Raw genomic sequence first — 17,733 nt, forward strand, 5'->3', positions numbered from 1 at the left:
TGACAATAAACAGCTACAAGTGCATCTAAAAAAATGAATATCATTGAAAAGTTACTTTATTTCAGTAATTCAAAATGTGAAACTATTATTTATGTATATATTTATATTTATATATATATATATATATATATATATATATATATATATATATATATATATATATATATATATATATATAGATTTATTACACACAGAGGGATCTATTTTAAGCTTTTATTTCTTTTATTGTTGATGATAATAGGTTACAGCCAATGAAAACTTCAGAAATTTCAGAAAATTAGAGTATTATATAAAACCAATTGGTACTTTTGGCAGTGTGGGCAGTGTGCCAAGTCCTGCTGGAAAATGAAATCCGCATCTCTATAAAAGTTGTCAGCAGAGGGATCGATGTCTTTCATCTGGTGTGTCACACCTTCCTGAAGACCAGGCATTTGTTGTTTTCCTCCATTTCGATCTTTTGGAACAGTCAAAAAAAATCAGATGTTCAGTTTAATAATATACGTACATTAAAAGTTGTGTATTATATTTAACTGATTTCATTGATTTATACCATTCTCTCCAGACGTAACCCATTCCCAAACGCAAGCTGTCGTAGCACGTCAATGTCTGGAAGGCCCCATTCTGGATTCCTGACATACAAGAATTTACAGTCAGGTCTGTAACTATGTGGACAGTGACACAATTTTTATAATAATAGTAATTTTACCTCTGTACACCAACCACCACAATGGATCTAAAATGAGGCAATACTACGGACAACATTTCTCCCAAAATCCAAATTAAAATATTGTAATTTAGAGCATTTATTAGCAGAAAATGAGAAATGGAGAAAAAAGACGCAGAGCTTTCAGACCTCAAATAAAGCAAAGAAAGCAAGTTCATATTCATAAAGTTTTAAGAGTTCAGAAATCAATATTTGGTGGAATAACCCTGTTTTTTAATCACAGTTTTCATGCATCTTGGCATCATGTTCTTCTCCTCCACCAGTCTTACACACTGATTTTGGATAACTTTATGCTGCTTTACTCCTGGTGCAAAACTTCAAGCAGTTCAGTTTGGTGGTTTGATGGCGGCTTGTGATCATCCATCTTCCTCTTGATTATATTCCAGAGGTTTTTATGATGATGCTTCATTTTAAATCCATTGAGGTGATAGCATTATATTTCTAATGACATATACATGAATTAAATATATCACAGACTGAAAAAGAAAAGTGCATACAGTCAGGCTTACATTTCTCGTAATCTCTGGTCTAATTCTTCATTGCACGTTGGTGTGATCACTCCATTGATGGCATATGGCTACAAACAAGATTTCAGATAAATACAATAACAGATTACTTGGGGGGGGGGGGGAGCAATATTAGAGAGAATAGTGTGGATAAAAGTTTATTAGTCTAAATTTAGTAGATGTAAAGATGATGTATAGATAAGTAGCAGTTTAATCTGATCTATTAGCCAGATAATATACTGCTATGAACAAACGCTGTCTCTGCTGCTCCATGCTGTTTACATGCACCGTATGTGCAGCGTTCACTGCTCATTGAAAACACTGTGTTTAAAAGCGCAGATGCAAATTTGTAGAGTTCTGTGTCAAATCAGCTTCACACTGCATAGAAATACGCTTTGAAACATAGAATCTTCTCGCTATATTGACTTTCATGCTCCCGCACAAGACAGCTCTGACCAATCAGAAGAGACGTTGTGCTCGCATGGTTTATTAGTGCGCATTTGTATTGGTGCGTTTAGGTGTTTTATGCCTGTGTGAAACCAAACCAAACAGAGGAAGGAATGCTCCAAATAAACAAACTAATCAACTGATCCGGGCCATAGAAAAAACACTAAAAACACTACAGGTGTGAAAACACTCTTTTATACTCAGCTAATTTATTATTAAATTTAATCGGAAAATCCTTACAACCAAGCTGAGATGTTTATAATAAAGTGAAAGGAAAAAAAAGTTTCCTCAATCCAATTTATCATGGTTTTTTTTTTATTCTATCTCCCTTCAAAAGTATAAGTATGTTCTAGTATTTTAACTGACACCACTAATATAAATACAATTGCATTTTACATTTCTTACATACATTCTTTTATTTATTTTCAAATATTCATTAAAAACATTTGTGCCTTAAGAAGAACAAGCGCGATTATTCGCAGTTAATCGCAGATTATTGTTGTGATTAATCAGATTAAATGTTTTAATCGATTGACACCACTAGTAATATTAATATATTAATATATGACTACTCACCCCGTACGTTATTAAGATTCCATTCTGCTTCAGAATCTCCCCGGATCCTTTTAAGGCACCCTATAAATAAAATTACACTCAAAATCAACACTTCAACAAATCAACAACCAATGTATCATTAGTACAGGACAGGATGTAACTACTGTAGGTTATGTAGGTAATGATGCGAGTACCTCCGCTGTGCTGAAGCTGCTGTACTGAAACAGGTTGAACGCTATAATGACATCACAGGAGCTTTGTGGGAGCCCCGCCCATTTCTCCCAGGGTTCCCTGGCATCCAGGAACACTGGCTGCAGCACCGACTTCACTTTAGTGGCATCGATGTACGCCCGGATACTGCAGGACAAACACTTTTGTAAAAATACAAATGTATGTACAAATGAATCTGTATATAGTCAATCAACGAAGAAATCTTTGGTGTCTGAACTTTGACCTTAAGAAAGAAATAGACCAGATTAGATTAGATTAGATGAGATTAGATTCAACTTTATTGTCTGTGCAGTGTACAAGTACAGAGCCAATGAAATGCAGTTAGCATCCAACCAGAAGTGCAATATATAGTGTTATTTACATAAAGTGCATAGATATAAGTATATATACATAAGTATAAATATATAAATATACAAATATATAATTAGATCTACAGAAGTATCTTACATAAATGTAATATGGATGTACAGGGAGCAGCAATACAGTTTAAGGTATAAAGGGTAGAGCAGTGTAAACAGTGGAATACAGTAGTGTATACAGACAATATATACATGATAGAAAATAGCAGTGGAATAAATACCAAACTACTGTATAAATGAGGATATAGTAATATGTTGGCAAATATAATAAAGTGCAATAATAGTACAGAGGGTGCAAAGATGCAGATAGGGAGTGCAATGTTAAGTGTATATGCAGAGTACATGAATGTTAAATTAAAGTATCCGTGCAGCGTTCGCCATAATAACAGCTTCAGGGAAAAAGCTCTTCCTAAGTCTGGTGGTGTGGGGGAGGAGGCTCCTGTAAACTACTGTAAACTCCTGTATGGTCTTAGATATGCTTATATATAGTTGAACCACTCATGCTACATAGAGCTTCCATGCTAGTGTGGCTAACAAGCAATTAGGGATGTGTGATGATATCGATATAAAATTTATATCAGATGATAATCATCGTGTCGGTTAATTTGGCCAATATTTCACACCGATATTTGCTGACGTGTGTATTTCATGCTGAAAAAAGGACAAAGCAATGCTGGCCACTCTACTACTATAATAATATAATATAGATTTAAGCTAATTTATATTTATTTCTTTTTTTTTGTGTCAATAGAGTAGTAGTTTTATTAAAATAGTTTTATTTAACCTTATATTTTACTAAAGTTTTCTCAGTTCTAAAAGCTGGCTATAAGCGTCTATTGCTTTCTATTTTTACTATTAGAAAAAAAATCACTGTAGTAAAATTAATTTAGCAAAATCTAAATTTATCTTTAAAACAGAACAAGGTCACCATGGGAAAATATGATATCTGTGTAGAATAAAGCATTATATATACAATAAATAATCACATTTGACAAAAAATAATAAAAAATCGTACGCCTTCAAATAATATGTTAGTTATGAGACACCAAAAAAAAGGATATATGGAAAAAAAAAAGTATGAGAGCACTTTAGTTTCTAAATCAGTTTCTCGGATTTTGCTATTTATAGGTTTACGTTTGAATAAAATGAACATTGTTGTTTTATTTTATAAACTACAGACAACATTTCTCCCAAATTCCAGATAAAAATATTGTCATTTAGAGCATTTATTTGCAGAAAATGAGAAATGGATGAAATAACAAAAAGAATGCAGAGATTTTACACCTATGATAATAATAATTCAAAGAAAACAAAACAGTTCATATTCATAAAGGTTTAAGAATGAGTTCAGAAATCAATATTTGGTGGAATAACCCTGGTTTTTAATCACAGTTTTTATGCATCTTGGCATCATGTTCTCCTCCACCAGTCTTACACACTGCTTTTGGAGTGGTCTCTTATTTTTGTCCAGAGCTATATATAAATATATATATATATATATAGTTTTTAGTTTTTTACTAAGAAATGCTTTATATGCGCACCTGTTTCGTGATTCTTCAGTGATGTCTGATGGTTGCCAGGTAATGAAGGGCAGCTCTGGAGCGAAGTGAGTGATGTGCTGTCCGGTACCTGAGCCCAGCTCCAGCCCGAACAGCTTCCTGTGGGACTGATCCTCCAGCAGGGCCTGCAGCACCGACAGCAGAGAGGCCTGACTGCGCTCGGCTGCAGGAGACACCAGCATGATCTGCACACATATACACACACACACTTACAGAACCACTGCTTATAGCATTAAAAAAAAAAAAAAAAAAATATATATATATATATATATATATATATATATATATATATATATATATATATATATATATATATATATATATATTTACAGATGTACAGCAGGGATTTCAATGGGATTCAAACAGAACATACCTCATATATCTGATACTACAATTACCTTAATGTTTCTATTGGATTCTACACAATAATGACAGCTTATTATAACACCCTCAGAGAGTATTGAAATCTATACTATATTATATAATACAACAAATAGCTTATATATTTTTACTTTAAGTCTCTCTTCCTTCTAACATAACACTTTAACACTCACCGGTCTTCACTGTTCTCCTCATCCAGGTTCATATGCAGCCAAAACCCAGACCCAGAGGCACTGTGGACTCCCGGCAGCAGATGGAACAGGAGAGATTACTGCTTAAGAAGCTTCTGGAGGCCTCCTCCCTCCACACACTGATTTCAGAGCTGTACAGGCCATGACCCCGCTCTCTATCACCCCCATTACTGTAAAACTATTTATATGGAATATTTTGCAGAATAAAGTTTTTAGCAAAGTAAAGTCACAGAATAAACTAAATATTCAATTTGTAATTAAAAGAAATAAAGATTCTTGTGAGAAAACACTGTGGACATTTTTGGACAAATTATGCCATAAAATGTACCACTATATATAATTTAATTTGTTTTAAATCTTTTTTTATCTGTTCATCTTTATTATTAAGTGTTACATTATTAAATGTAAATTAAATGATAAAAGTACTTGAATTCATAGAAATATTACATTTCCTTTTTTTGTGTTTCCTTTATTTTTTGTATTTTTTTATTCGTAATAAATCATTACATGATCCTCTGACAAAAATGAATCAACTGCATGTTTAATTTGTGACTTTTTAGGAGAGAATACATATTTTTTTATATGTTTATAACATAAAAATACAATTTCTACCAATAAAAGCTGCATATATACCAAACATTGTCAAATTGTATTGGATTTTATTCTTTTTATACTTTTTTTTATACTATTTTTTATTGTTTATCTATATTATTAAATGTTTGACTATATTGAATGAAGATTACATACATACGTACATAGTGTACGAACGGGTTAATACATCACGTGCAAAAATAGGATCTGAATGTAACCTTTTTAGAAAAAAAAATATTTTGTATATATGGAGTTTTATAGAGATGATTTAAATATATTTTTATGGAGATTATTTAAATTTTATTTATGGTAAGAGTTTGATTAACAGAGGTGACTGAAACACACTCTGGGTTGAGGGCAGTATCTTATCATTACTGTGAGAGCAGTGCTGTGCTTTTCAATAAAGTTGGATGATTGGAGACAGTGAACTTTAGCTCTGTTGCCAGGTTGGATAAAACTCCACGTTTCTTCCATTAGTTTAAAACGGTTAGCTCAGGCATAGCTGGTTTATGGAGGGACTGACCACTTTTATCAGAAAATGACTGTAACCGCTAGAGGGCGCCAGCAAGCGAGTCCTCAATTAAAGGGGTGAAACCGAGCTAAACAGATAAAACCTCAAATTTAAAACAGTGCAGAACTACATGTCCACAATATTCCTTTTATTTTGGAAAGTATTATAAAGTATTGTTCTAAACTGTAAAGAAAAATTTACTTTATATTTCGATTTTTCTACAGTAAGCGGGTTTTACACAGTTAAGACGCTAGCTTTACTGCTATTGTGAGCTGACTGGTTGGTGAGCTGATACTTGTGTTACTATCCTCGCTCTAAAGCAGGATTATTTATTTATTTATTTATTTATTTATTTATTTATTTATTTATACTTTTATGCATTTATTTATATATACTTCATTTTTCGTTCTTCATACTAATATATAGGACATTTATGACCGCCTACCTAATTAACATACAAATTCAGAAAAACAGAAATAAAAATATGGCAATACGTAAATAAATACATGAAGAAACGTGAAAATGAATAAATAAATGTTGAAGTAAATAAATGAAATGATGTAAAAATTCATCAATCAATCAATATATTAATTAATTAATTAATGCAGAAACAGACCCAAATAAAATATATGAGGAAAGGTGGTAATACATATTATAAATAAATACATGAAGAAATGTGGGAAAAAATGAATAAATAAATAACTAAATAAATGCAGAAATATATAAATAAATGTAGAAATACATAAATAATTTAAAATACATAAATAAATGTATTAATTTATATACCCAAATAAAGGTTCATTGATGGGAATGTGGAACTAGATTCCTGATATAATTTAAATGTGTACTTTTACAGGATAACATGAATTTATAAATGTATTTATTTATACAATTATTTATCCGTGTATTTATTAATTAATGAATTTATTTATATGTGCATGTATTTATTCATGCTTATGTCATTTTGCGTCCTCCATACTCCGTAGAGAGGATTTGTACGTAACGAATGAATGAATCTGGCAACCTGATCCCGCGCAGAGCATTGTGGGTAGGTCAGGGAGAGAGAGAGGAGGCCGCCATGTGCTTTTGAGTGAGAGAGGGAGCCGGGGTCTGCGGACAGGAGCTGCGGGTCTGATCTGAGCACTGAAGGAGCTGAGCACCGGGACTAGTTGTTTTAGCGGACATGTACTGCACACTGCACTGCATCAGGACGTCGCTGCGGGTGGCGGCTCAGGCGCACGGGTGAGCGGGGAGCCGGGGGGCTGAGCCCGGGCTAGACTCGGGCTGGATGGGGGAGTCAAGGGCAAGAGCTCCTGTTCAGGACCCGGTATTATCGGTTTACACACTATGTTAGCTGTGATCAGGCCCGGAGACCGGATCACACTGCAGAACCTGGGCTTTTAATATAGTTAGATTTATAGAGTATTAATCCGCACCAGCATGCTAGTGCAGTAGCCGGAACCCCTTACCCTCCATTCCCATACTACAGCTATAGGTAGATAATTCACCTGTATAAAGCTAAGGGCCAGATTTACGCACGTGCTCCTCAGTACAGTGTTTAAATGTGTTTATATCAGGACAGAATTTGTGTTTCCTGTCTTCGCTAAGCTTCCAGGCCTCATTAGCTTAAGGAAGAAGAATAGAAGAGATGCTGTGGCATCAAGGTCATGTGTTACATGCTTGTGTTTGGGCTCCTGAGAACCTGACTGCTCCCACAGGAGTGTTGGTCTTCTCCTGAGGTTACATGGCCTTTTTTAAACATTTAGCAGCTTTTAAGTCACCCCAGATTGTATTAATCTCTATAGAAGAGTGAGAAGTTTTGTGCTCTCATAAAACTGTATTACTAGCATAATTAACATCAACTTTATAGGCCCTAGAATAAAGCCCTGTGGGATCTCACAAGGCATTAAGTTGAACACACCATTAGAAACTAAAAGTAAACTTTGCATTTGTAATTGGATGACTTCAGTATTAATTTTCAATGTAGGGGAAAGAAACAAAAATACATTGAATGATAAAGTGTGTCCAAACTCATGACTGGTACATTACAAACATATTAAAGCATAATTAACATACTTCAACTTCATAGGTCCTAGAATAGAGCCATGTGGGATCCCACAAGACATCAAGTTAAATACACCATTAGAACTAAAGCTAAACAATACATCTATGATTAAACCTCAGTTAAAAGTTATTAGCTATAGGATTGGACTAGCAGGTTAATCAAATTTTGGTTGTTACAATGCATTTCAGATAGTAATATGAATATACATTTTAAAAATATATTAAAGCCACTGCCCTGGCTTAACATAATCTTTCAGTGATAGAGCTGAGTGATATGGTAAAATATTATGTCACAATAATAAGGACATTTTTTTTAATGCTCTTTCAAACATAGTACACTGGTTCTTATTAAATTTTTGCTGCACATCATTCAATTCAGCAGGACTGTAGTACAGTTGGGTGGGTTCTTGTTCGTCACTTTTCATGGTGCTGTCTGTTTGCAAATGATCTCATTGAGATTTGCTCATATATTTGAAAAATATCAAGATTTTTTTTTCTTTACAGTATCGCCCAGATCGAGCTTCAACTTCAAAATAAATTTAAACAGTGAATTCAAGTTTAAACCGTGTGGATTTGTAGTTAACGTTCCTCAATCTGCAGTGTCACGTGTGTAGCGTAGACAGCATTATCACCCACAGGGGACAGTGCAGTGGGTGGGAATGACCGTGACCAGTAGCATCTGGCTAGAATCTGTTTGTTTGTTTATTTTATTGTTGATGATTATGGCTATGATGATTATATCCAATGAAAACATTAAATCAGTATCGCAGAAAATTTGAATATTATATAAAACCAATTGGTACGTTTGTCATTGTGGGCAATGTGCCAAGTCCTGCTGAAAAATGAAATCCGCATCTCTATAAAAGTTGTCAGTAGCAGAAAGAAGCATGAAGTGCTGTAAGATTTAGTGGGAAAACAAAACTGCACTGACTTTAGACTTGATAATAAAACACAGTGGATCAACACCAGCAGATGACATGTCTCTCCAAAACCATCACTGATCATCAGTTAATTTAGCTTTTTTTTGCATTGGGAAATCCTGTATACTGCAACTGGATTAACAAATCAGTAATATGACAATTTTGCATTTGCTTTTTTAAAAATAACACTTAGTGATTAAAACATCCATGTACACTTTTCTGGAATTTTGATGGGTCGGGATGCTATTTTAACTATTTGGGCCTTGCAATATTACAGTAACAATTAACCACTGATGATATATTGTGCAGTCCTGCTTCCTGCTGAAAAACACATTTATGTTCTGTCATGTTTTTGTTTTTCGTTGTTTTTAATATGTAAACATGTGTTCTCCACAGACATCATCTCCCAGCACCGGCCCTGTGTGCTCTGAGAACTCTCAGGACCAGCCCTGCCAGTCGAAACGATGCCATCGCCACACCCCCGTTAGATGGAGCCCCCAAACAGTACTCCCCCAAAATACAGCAACTGGTCAATGATATATCCAGTCTGAGCCTTTTAGAAGTGTCTGACCTCAACGAGCTGCTGAAGGTACTGCCCACCAGCCGTTCACACGGTGTTAAAATTTTATTAAATAACTCATATTAGTGCACAGTAGGGGTGTGCCATATTGTATCATATGCGATAATATCACCAACATTTTAGAATATCATGAACGATATTATACTCTGAAATATGGTGCCATATCCCCCACCCCTAATTATCACATCAGGACACTATTGTTTGCTGTTTTTTAGCAAAAGAAAAATTCATACGGTCCTCATTTCCCATTATATATCTACTAGAGACAGATTATGTCTGCCCAGTGTCATTTATTTTAAATATATTGGATATAATGAGATATCTGGAGTGTATTATTATTAGTATCACGACATTATGGATCATTGACGTGTGTTACAGCTCTGATACATAGTGTATTCTTGTAATATTTTTTTTTTATTCAGTGTTTTGTCATATCGTCAAGAGTATCGTTATCGCAAAAATACCATGAAATATCGTGATATTATTTTAGGGCCATGTTGCCCACCCCTAGTACACAAACATCACTGATTTTAATTCGTATTTTATTCTTTTTTTTTTTTATATAGAAAACTCTCAACATTCAGGATGTAGGAATGATGTCCATGGGAGCGATGGCTGCAGCTCCCTCAGCAGCAGTAGCAGCTCCTGTAAGTGTGGTGTTGAAGGTTCTGGTGGGAGCGGATGGTGGGAATGGTATGGAAGTGTATGGTAATGGATTGTGAATATGTAATTACAGGCAGCAGATGAGGAACCAGCTCCAGCAAAGAAGGAGAAAACTCATTTTACAGTAAAACTGACAGAGTTAAAGGCGGCGGATAAAGTGAAGCTGATTAAGGAAGTGAAGAACTGCATTCAGGGCTTGAATTTAGTACAGGTGAGATATGCACACACACACACACACACACACAATCCCATCATCCAATTTGTCTTTTCCTTAAGGTAATATCGTTATATTGGCTACCGTAATTTCCAGGCTACAAGCTACTACTTTTTTCACACGCTTTGAACACTGCAGCTTATATAACAGTGCAGCTGATAATTGGCTTGCTTTCTCACAATATCCTCACTAAAATTGTACGACCCCTGAATTTGAATATCTCCTCACACTGCCTTTGTGAAGGCATCTGCAGGTCAAAACCGTCAGGTCACAGGTTGTTATTTTTGGCTATTTTGGAAATGCAAAGGGCCTGTAAGAGTAGTGACTGCAAACATAAAATATATAAACAGGCAGCATCATCTGAGGAGCTGAAGAGTGCACTAGGGGTGGGTGATATTGCCCTAAACTATTGTCACAATATTTCAGGGTATTTTTGCAGTAACTATTTTCTTGGCGTGACGACGCAGAACACAGAAGTTAATTTCAAGAATATATTACTGCAATAAAAAAAAAAATCTTTGTTTTATTTAGTATAAATATAAGTTTTGCACAACAAAAATCTATGAATCTATAAATATTTTATATCTTAACTCTGATTCTGACTGAAAAATATAACAAAAACAACCTTGTTTTTTTTACCATAGTTTATTGTGTAGTTACAATTTTATTACCATTTTCTTCAAAACAAGCATTACAAATATATACATTTAAAACAAACAAACAAAAAAAAAATAACAAGGGTTGAAATGGGATTGGCCCTTATAACACATATAGCTACTTTATTTACTGCCTAAAAGAACTAGAAAACCTATATCAGAGTTTGTTGATAGTGTTGATAATGATTAAATGTTACATATCCACAATAAAAGAAATATTTATTTTATTACTAATTTTTCCCATTTCACCCCAGTTTACACGGCCAATTACCCAACCCACTCACTGGGACTCCTCCATCACTAGTGATACCCCAACACCTCAGGAGGGTGAAGACTAACACATGCTTCCTCCGATACATGTGAAGTCAGCCACCGCTTCTTTTTTGAGCTGCTGCTGATGCAGCATTGCCACTGCGCTCTGAGGAAAGTGCAGCGGCTCGGTTCCAATACATCAGCTCACAGACGCCCTGTGCTGCAGACATCACCCTAGGAGTGATGTGGGGAGAGAGCGCCATCTACCCACCCGGAGGGAGCAGGGCCAAATTTGTCCCCTCTGAGCGCCGGCAGTTTAATGGCAAAGCTGCATGAGCTGGGGTTCGAACCTGCAACCTCCTGCTCATAGTGGCAGCGCTTTAGACCCCTGGACCACTCGGCGCCCCTCAATAAAAGAAATAAACCCCCAAAATAGATCACTCTGTGTGTAATACATCTATATAATGAGTTCCACAAGGCTTTTGTTAAGATTTTTTTTTATATGTACATATACTGATTCACTTTCTTTCTTTTTCCTTCTACCTAAAGGCCAAGAAGCTGGTTGAGTCGCTGCCTCAGGAGATCAGGGCAAACGTTTCCAAAGAAGAGGCAGAAAAGCTGAAGACGGCGCTGGAGGCAGCAGGTGGCACTGTGGTTCTGGAGTAGATCCCTCACCTCTGCTTCCTGCATCTTCATTACTGTCTTTTTCTTTTGTTTTCCTCTTTTTTTTTTTTTTTTACAACAAAAGTGAAAGGAATATTTCAAACAAATAATGCCTTTAAACATTACCATGTGATCTACCGGTGACTGTCTGAGTGTGAGAACTCACGGACTGGACTCTGGCAGGTACCGGACCTGCCCGCTCTCACCGCTCAGTCCTCAGACCTGTCTGCCTGCCTGCCTGGCTCCTGTAAGCTCATAGAGCTGCAGATGTGCCGGCTGAAGCAGTCCAGATGTAGCGTTGTCTGTACGTCTGTCTGTTTCATAGGGCGAAGGGCGACGTGGTGGCCATTGCCTGTGGTTAAATAAATGTCCTGTAATACATTCAGCATGGTCTCATCATGTGAACTTGAGATATAACACAAATAGAACAAGAGAACATCAGTGTATAAAAAAAATGTACCTCACTTATGCTTATGAATGAACGTGTTTTTAATGGAGCTGTCAGTCTGGTTTTCTACCATCAGGATGATTCATAACAAATGCATTTATATTCAGTCTCTGTAAGGCATATTATAGTATTATAGTATCTGTTGGATATCACCAGGATTACACTGACTAGGTGAACTCTAAATGAGTTAATGCACATTAAATATTACCAGTGTTTAATTTGCCATATAATATTTTACATTAAATAAGCCCTCCCTAAAAGTCTGGGTGTAAAACTGATGCGTCTAAATTCATTTAATTAAACATTTAAAAGAATTTAGGCCTGTATCTTTATATTTATATATAAATGATTACATATAACACTCTTATGTACTACACTATGGGCTGGGAAACACACAATTGATTTATGAAATCAAAAAAAGTGAATAAAAAGCATATATATGCTTTTCAATATGAAATATTATATAATACACAGGCTTCCACTGCAATGGAAATAGAAAAGCTATTAAATATTTTAGATAAATTGGATTTGTTTGCTATATAGATTTTATAACAGAATATTAGTCTTCTTTTCTGTGCAATGCAGACAGAAAATAGCATTCCTACATTTTTTTTAATTACTGGAGATAATTCAGGTCTGAAAGGGTTAAACTCTCCTGGGAGTACCAGGAGTATTCTCCTGGGCTTTGTACAGTTGAAGAGTGTAATTTGCATTTTGGAAAATGTAGTTTTTCATTATTTGGATATGGAGAGGAATTAGTGCCAAATTAAAAAAAGCAAACCCTACCATGGGAAAATGTAGAGATGCATTGCTTTTCCTTACTAACATGCAGAATATCTGCCAAAATGAAATGCAAAACCCCCATTACTTTACATTACATTTCATTGCACTTGATCTTTATATTGAAAACCAATACACAAGAATTTACATTTTCAATATGGAATGCTGAATTAAGAAGGCAGAACCAACAACTACTGAAATTGTAGCAGGGCTGTGGATGCGATCCTGTGCATTGTGATTTGCTTTTGAACATTTGCAGCAACACACAGTGAAACACAATGATCAAGTGTAGTGATATGTAATGTAATGTAATAGTTGTAGCCAATGAAAACCTAAAAATCAGTGTCTCAGAAAATTAGAACATTACATAAGAGCATTTGGTACTTTTGGCAGTGTGGGCAGTGTGCCAAGTCCTGCTGGAAAATGAAATCCTCATCTCCAAGTTGTCAGTAGCAGGGGGAAGCTGTAAGACATGAAGTGCTGTAAGATTTTGTGGAAAAAAAAAACAAAACTGCACTGACTTTAGACTTGATAATAAAACACAGTGGATCAACACCAGCAGATGATCAGCATGTCTCTCCAAACCATCACTGATCATCAGTAAATTTTACATTTCATTTGTAAATCAAGGGAGCAGAGTCTGGAGGAAGAGTGGAGAGACACACAGTCCAAACTGCTTGAGGTCTAGAGTGAAGTTTCCACCAATCAGTGATGGTTTGTAGAGTCATGTAACCTTCCAAAAGTACCAATATGTTTTATGAAATATTAAAATTTTCTGAGATTTTTTGGGGTTTTTATTGGCTGTAAGCCATAGTCATCAACAATAGAAGAAATGAATGCTTAAAATAGATCACTGTGTGTAATACATCTATATAATATATGAGTTTCATATTTTGAACTGAATTACTGAAATAAAGTAACTTTTCAATAATATATATTTAAATTATATATATTTGGAGATGCACTAGTACGCATTAACATAACTAGTTTGGTAAACCATCAGCTTGCTTTGTCAGTCATGTGACCGTATGATCATATGGCAAAGATAGAATTGGACCATATGACCAATTTTATTTTTGCAAATAAATTATGCAATATCTGTCATATCTTAAATTATCTTTGTTGAAACGTGTGTGTATATATATATATATATATATATATATATATATATATATATATATATATATATATATTGAACAAAAACTATTGGTACCACTTTAAAATAAGACTACCTTTATAAAGGGTTTATAAACTGTTTACAGTTATTTTATCAATAGTTACTAATTAGGTTGTAAATGCCTTAAAAACATTAATAATTAGTTATATCATATACGTAGAAAGGGCAACAATATAGATAGCTATGGGTTCACTATTTGGCAAACAACAGGTCATTGTTGCCGTTTCTACGCCCTTTCTGCCCTTTCTATGTGTTATAACTGAATATTAATGATTTTAAGGCACTTGCAACCTAATTAGTAACCATTAATAAACTAATTGTAAACCATTTATAAACCCTTTATAAAGGTAGTCTTATTTTAAAGTGGTACAAAAATACTTTACAGTACTTACCGTAGCACTGGGGTCCATTAAGGACCGTGACCCACAGGTTGTACGTTGTTCTGTAACACTGAAATCAAACTTGACCGTGACCTTTCCCACAGTAATCTGGCATCATCTCCAGGACCAGCGCAGAGGTAGGTCATGTGAGGACACAGCTGACTGTAGAGTCTTAACCCTAACCCTAATCGTCACTCCACTCGTTTAGCAGTGCTGGTGATACCACAGAGAGGCTGTTTCACTTGATAAACTGATAAATCTTGATAAACACATCAGTGTTGTGTGTTTTTTTTTTTGGTACATCATGACTCATTCAGCTTGACTTGGTGCCCAGAGTTGTACGTTCACCACAATCTCAACCTTTCGTTTAAATTTAGATCCATTGACCTGTGGCCTACTGTGTGTTCAGGCCAAGCTGATACCCTGTGTGTGTGTGTGTGTGTGTTTGTGTGTAAATATCAGATGAGTACAGGGCTCAGGATTGGCTTCTTTTCATGAATTACCATTTAAGATAATTCTGGGCTCCTAATGGGCTGTGGATGGTCTGGGTCCACTGGGTTCTTCCCTATCTGCCTCTGGATCGCAGGGGCATGGTGGCGGTTTCTTGCCTCCATTGTGGTAGGCATTTCATGACATAATCCGTAACACATGACATATTTTTGCAAAAAACAATAGAATAGAAGTAACTGTGCGTGTGTGTGTGTATGTATTTATGTGTATGTATTAATATGTATGTATATTTATGTATGTGTGTATATGTATAAGCATATGTATAGTTAGATATGTGAGTATGTGTATATATGTATGTTTGTTTATTTTATGTTTATTTTATTTTATTATTATTTTTTTGTTTGTTTGTTTGTTTTTTGTTTAGTTTTTTTTTTTTTCTTTTCTTTTTCTTCTTCTTGTACCCCCCTCCTGTACCTCACACTCCGATCCTTCCAACCCTGAACTCCCACAACTATATCCACACAAAATATATATATATATATAAAAAAAAAATAAAAAAATAATAATAATAATAATAAAAAATTAAATAAATAAATAAAAATAAAGTATTAATTGTCCTCCGAAGAGGGGGGGTGGTGGTTGGGCCAAAAAAAAAAAAAAAAAAAAAAGATGGTAAAGATGGCACCGCTGATACAATGATGCACACGGTTCATTCACAACTCTGCTGAGGTCAGGAATAGAAGGCTGATCCTATTTGTGTTCCTCACGTAGACCCAGGCTGTGCTTCCACCCGGAAACCGGTCCAGTTCATCTCCTGGCACTGAGCAGAGCAGACGATGTCAGCGTGAGACGTTAATACCCACCCTCTGCCCCCCTTAAAATAAATGAAGCAAGTCTAGAGGATATATTACACGCTGTTTGGGAAAGACTGTTGTGGTGTGGTATTTTTTCAGAGAGATACCCCTGAACCAGGACTTGGACCCTCCACCCCATTTCTCCCAAATCCTTAATAAAAATATTGTCATTTAGAGCATTTATTTGCAGAAAATGAGAAATATTTAGAGCTTTCAGACCTCAAATAATGCAAAGAAAACAAACAAGTTCATATTCATAAAGTTTTAAGAGTTTAGAAATCAATATTTGGTGGAATAACCCTGGTTTTTAATCACAGTTTTTTTCATGCATCTTGGCATCATGTTCTCCTCCACCAGTCTTACACACTGCTTTTGGATAACTTTATCACTCCTGGTGCAAACATCCAAGCAGTTCAGCTTGGTTTGAAGGCTTGTGATCATCCATCCATCTATCATCCATTATTAAGTCCCCCATGGGCAATGCTAAAATCACTATTACAAACTGTACAGCGGGCAAGACTTTCATTGTTTTTTACTTTTAGCAGACATGGATATACTTTAGAGTAGTGAAATGAGTTTTAATTGGAGCCATGATGCTCCTTTTCTTACTCATTTAACCCTTGTGTGGTGTTCGGGTCTGTGGGACCCGTTTTCATTTTTTATCAAATGATACTAAATTTTTTTTTTTCTAACTCAAACTCATTGGCATTGGCCCACACACATTTATATTACATACAGTATGTTTGGCCAAGGGTTAATAAACATTGCTTCATTTATAAATTTGAAACTAAATAAATTTTCTACTCATATCTTGAGTTAAATTCATTTTCTTTTACATTTTATTAAAAAACTACAAAAAAAAGAGTAGCACTTTTTAAAAGAAATGTAACATAAGAAAGGTAAAGGGCAAATATTAACCATGTAAGCTGTTTATATTGCTTGCAATTTAGGTGAAGCAAGCATGTGTAAAGCATTTTAATGTAAAATTGCTTAATTTTGATGAATTAAATACAAGTAACAAAGTAAACGAGTAACAAAAATATGAACACCACACAAGGGTTAACACATCACATCCAGAAGGGGAAAAACAACACTGCCTGCCCACACTAAAAACTGATTGGCTTATATGTATTGTAAATACATACAATTTACAATTATTTATCTATATAATCTAAATATAACTCATATATAGTTATCTATATATAACTTAACAGCCATCATGGTTTTAGGAAATTCCCTAACCATCATTCTGTCACCGCTCCCATTTGCAGATCACCATTATCTGGTGCTAATTAACATTGGCTTTTCGGGACTTAGAACTAATGGCTCAAACTGATAAGGCTGAACAAACCCTGCCTGATCAGAAACCTCTTCTCCTGTAAAAGATGTGGATGGTAGTGAAGAAAAATCTTCCACTTCAAACAACTGCTTAGTAGCAAAAGTGCTGGTGGACTCCGTATCACTCTCCATGTTCTATGGAAACGAACATGTTGGACGACAGCCCAACCCCACCCTTAAAAAGAAACATCACTGCAGCGCCCCTCCCAAAGTACCCCTCCCATGTTTTTTTTTTTTTT

At 35.1% G+C, this 17,733-nt stretch overlaps 2 protein-coding genes across 2 annotated transcripts; one reads left to right on the forward strand and one right to left on the reverse strand.

Moving 5' to 3' along the window:
- Positions 1–199: 199 nt before the first annotated feature.
- Positions 200–5,036, reverse strand: zgc:103625 (methyltransferase-like 26 B). Its single transcript, XM_022668054.2, has 7 exons — positions 4,936–5,036; positions 4,364–4,566; positions 2,427–2,589; positions 2,254–2,313; positions 1,234–1,301; positions 551–629; positions 200–454 (listed from the first exon to the last, which is right to left on the reverse strand). Exons 2-7 carry the CDS (start codon positions 4,561–4,563, stop codon positions 407–409), a joined length of 618 nt encoding a protein of 205 aa, XP_022523775.2. The 5' UTR covers positions 4,564–4,566; positions 4,936–5,036; the 3' UTR covers positions 200–406.
- A 2,054-nt stretch (positions 5,037–7,090) lies between these two features.
- mrpl12 (mitochondrial ribosomal protein L12) lies at positions 7,091–12,564 on the forward strand. The gene is made up of 5 exons (XM_007229018.4): positions 7,091–7,297; positions 9,436–9,628; positions 10,186–10,266; positions 10,356–10,493; positions 11,954–12,564. The coding sequence occupies exons 1-5, from the start codon at positions 7,239–7,241 to the stop codon at positions 12,068–12,070; spliced, it is 588 nt and encodes a 195-aa protein (XP_007229080.2). The 5' UTR covers positions 7,091–7,238; the 3' UTR covers positions 12,071–12,564.
- Positions 12,565–17,733: the final 5,169 nt, after the last annotated feature.

The sequence above is a fragment of the Astyanax mexicanus genome, chromosome 3 (assembly GCF_023375975.1).
Source record: "Astyanax mexicanus isolate ESR-SI-001 chromosome 3, AstMex3_surface, whole genome shotgun sequence".
NCBI lineage: Eukaryota > Metazoa > Chordata > Actinopteri > Characiformes > Acestrorhamphidae > Astyanax > Astyanax mexicanus.

Bases quoted from the DNA above. Each gene is read 5' to 3' on its own strand.
- zgc:103625 (XM_022668054.2), bottom strand. From the start codon at position 4,563: ATGCTGGTGTCTCCTGCAGCCGAGCGCAGTCAGGCCTCTCTGCTGTCG. The intron at 2,314-2,426 runs GTACTCGCATCA...TTTTATTTATAG, and splicing joins GCAGCTTCAGCACAGCGGAG to GGTGCCTTAAAAGGATCCGG. The intron at 630-1,233 runs GTAAGCCTGACT...CTTGTATGTCAG, and splicing joins GACCAGAGATTACGAGAAAT to GAATCCAGAATGGGGCCTTC.
- mrpl12 (XM_007229018.4), top strand. From the start codon at position 7,239: ATGTACTGCACACTGCACTGCATCAGGACGTCGCTGCGGGTGGCGGCT. The intron at 7,298-9,435 runs GTGAGCGGGGAG...TGTTCTCCACAG, and splicing joins GTGGCGGCTCAGGCGCACGG to ACATCATCTCCCAGCACCGG. The intron at 9,629-10,185 runs GTACTGCCCACC...TTTTTTATATAG, and splicing joins ACCTCAACGAGCTGCTGAAG to AAAACTCTCAACATTCAGGA.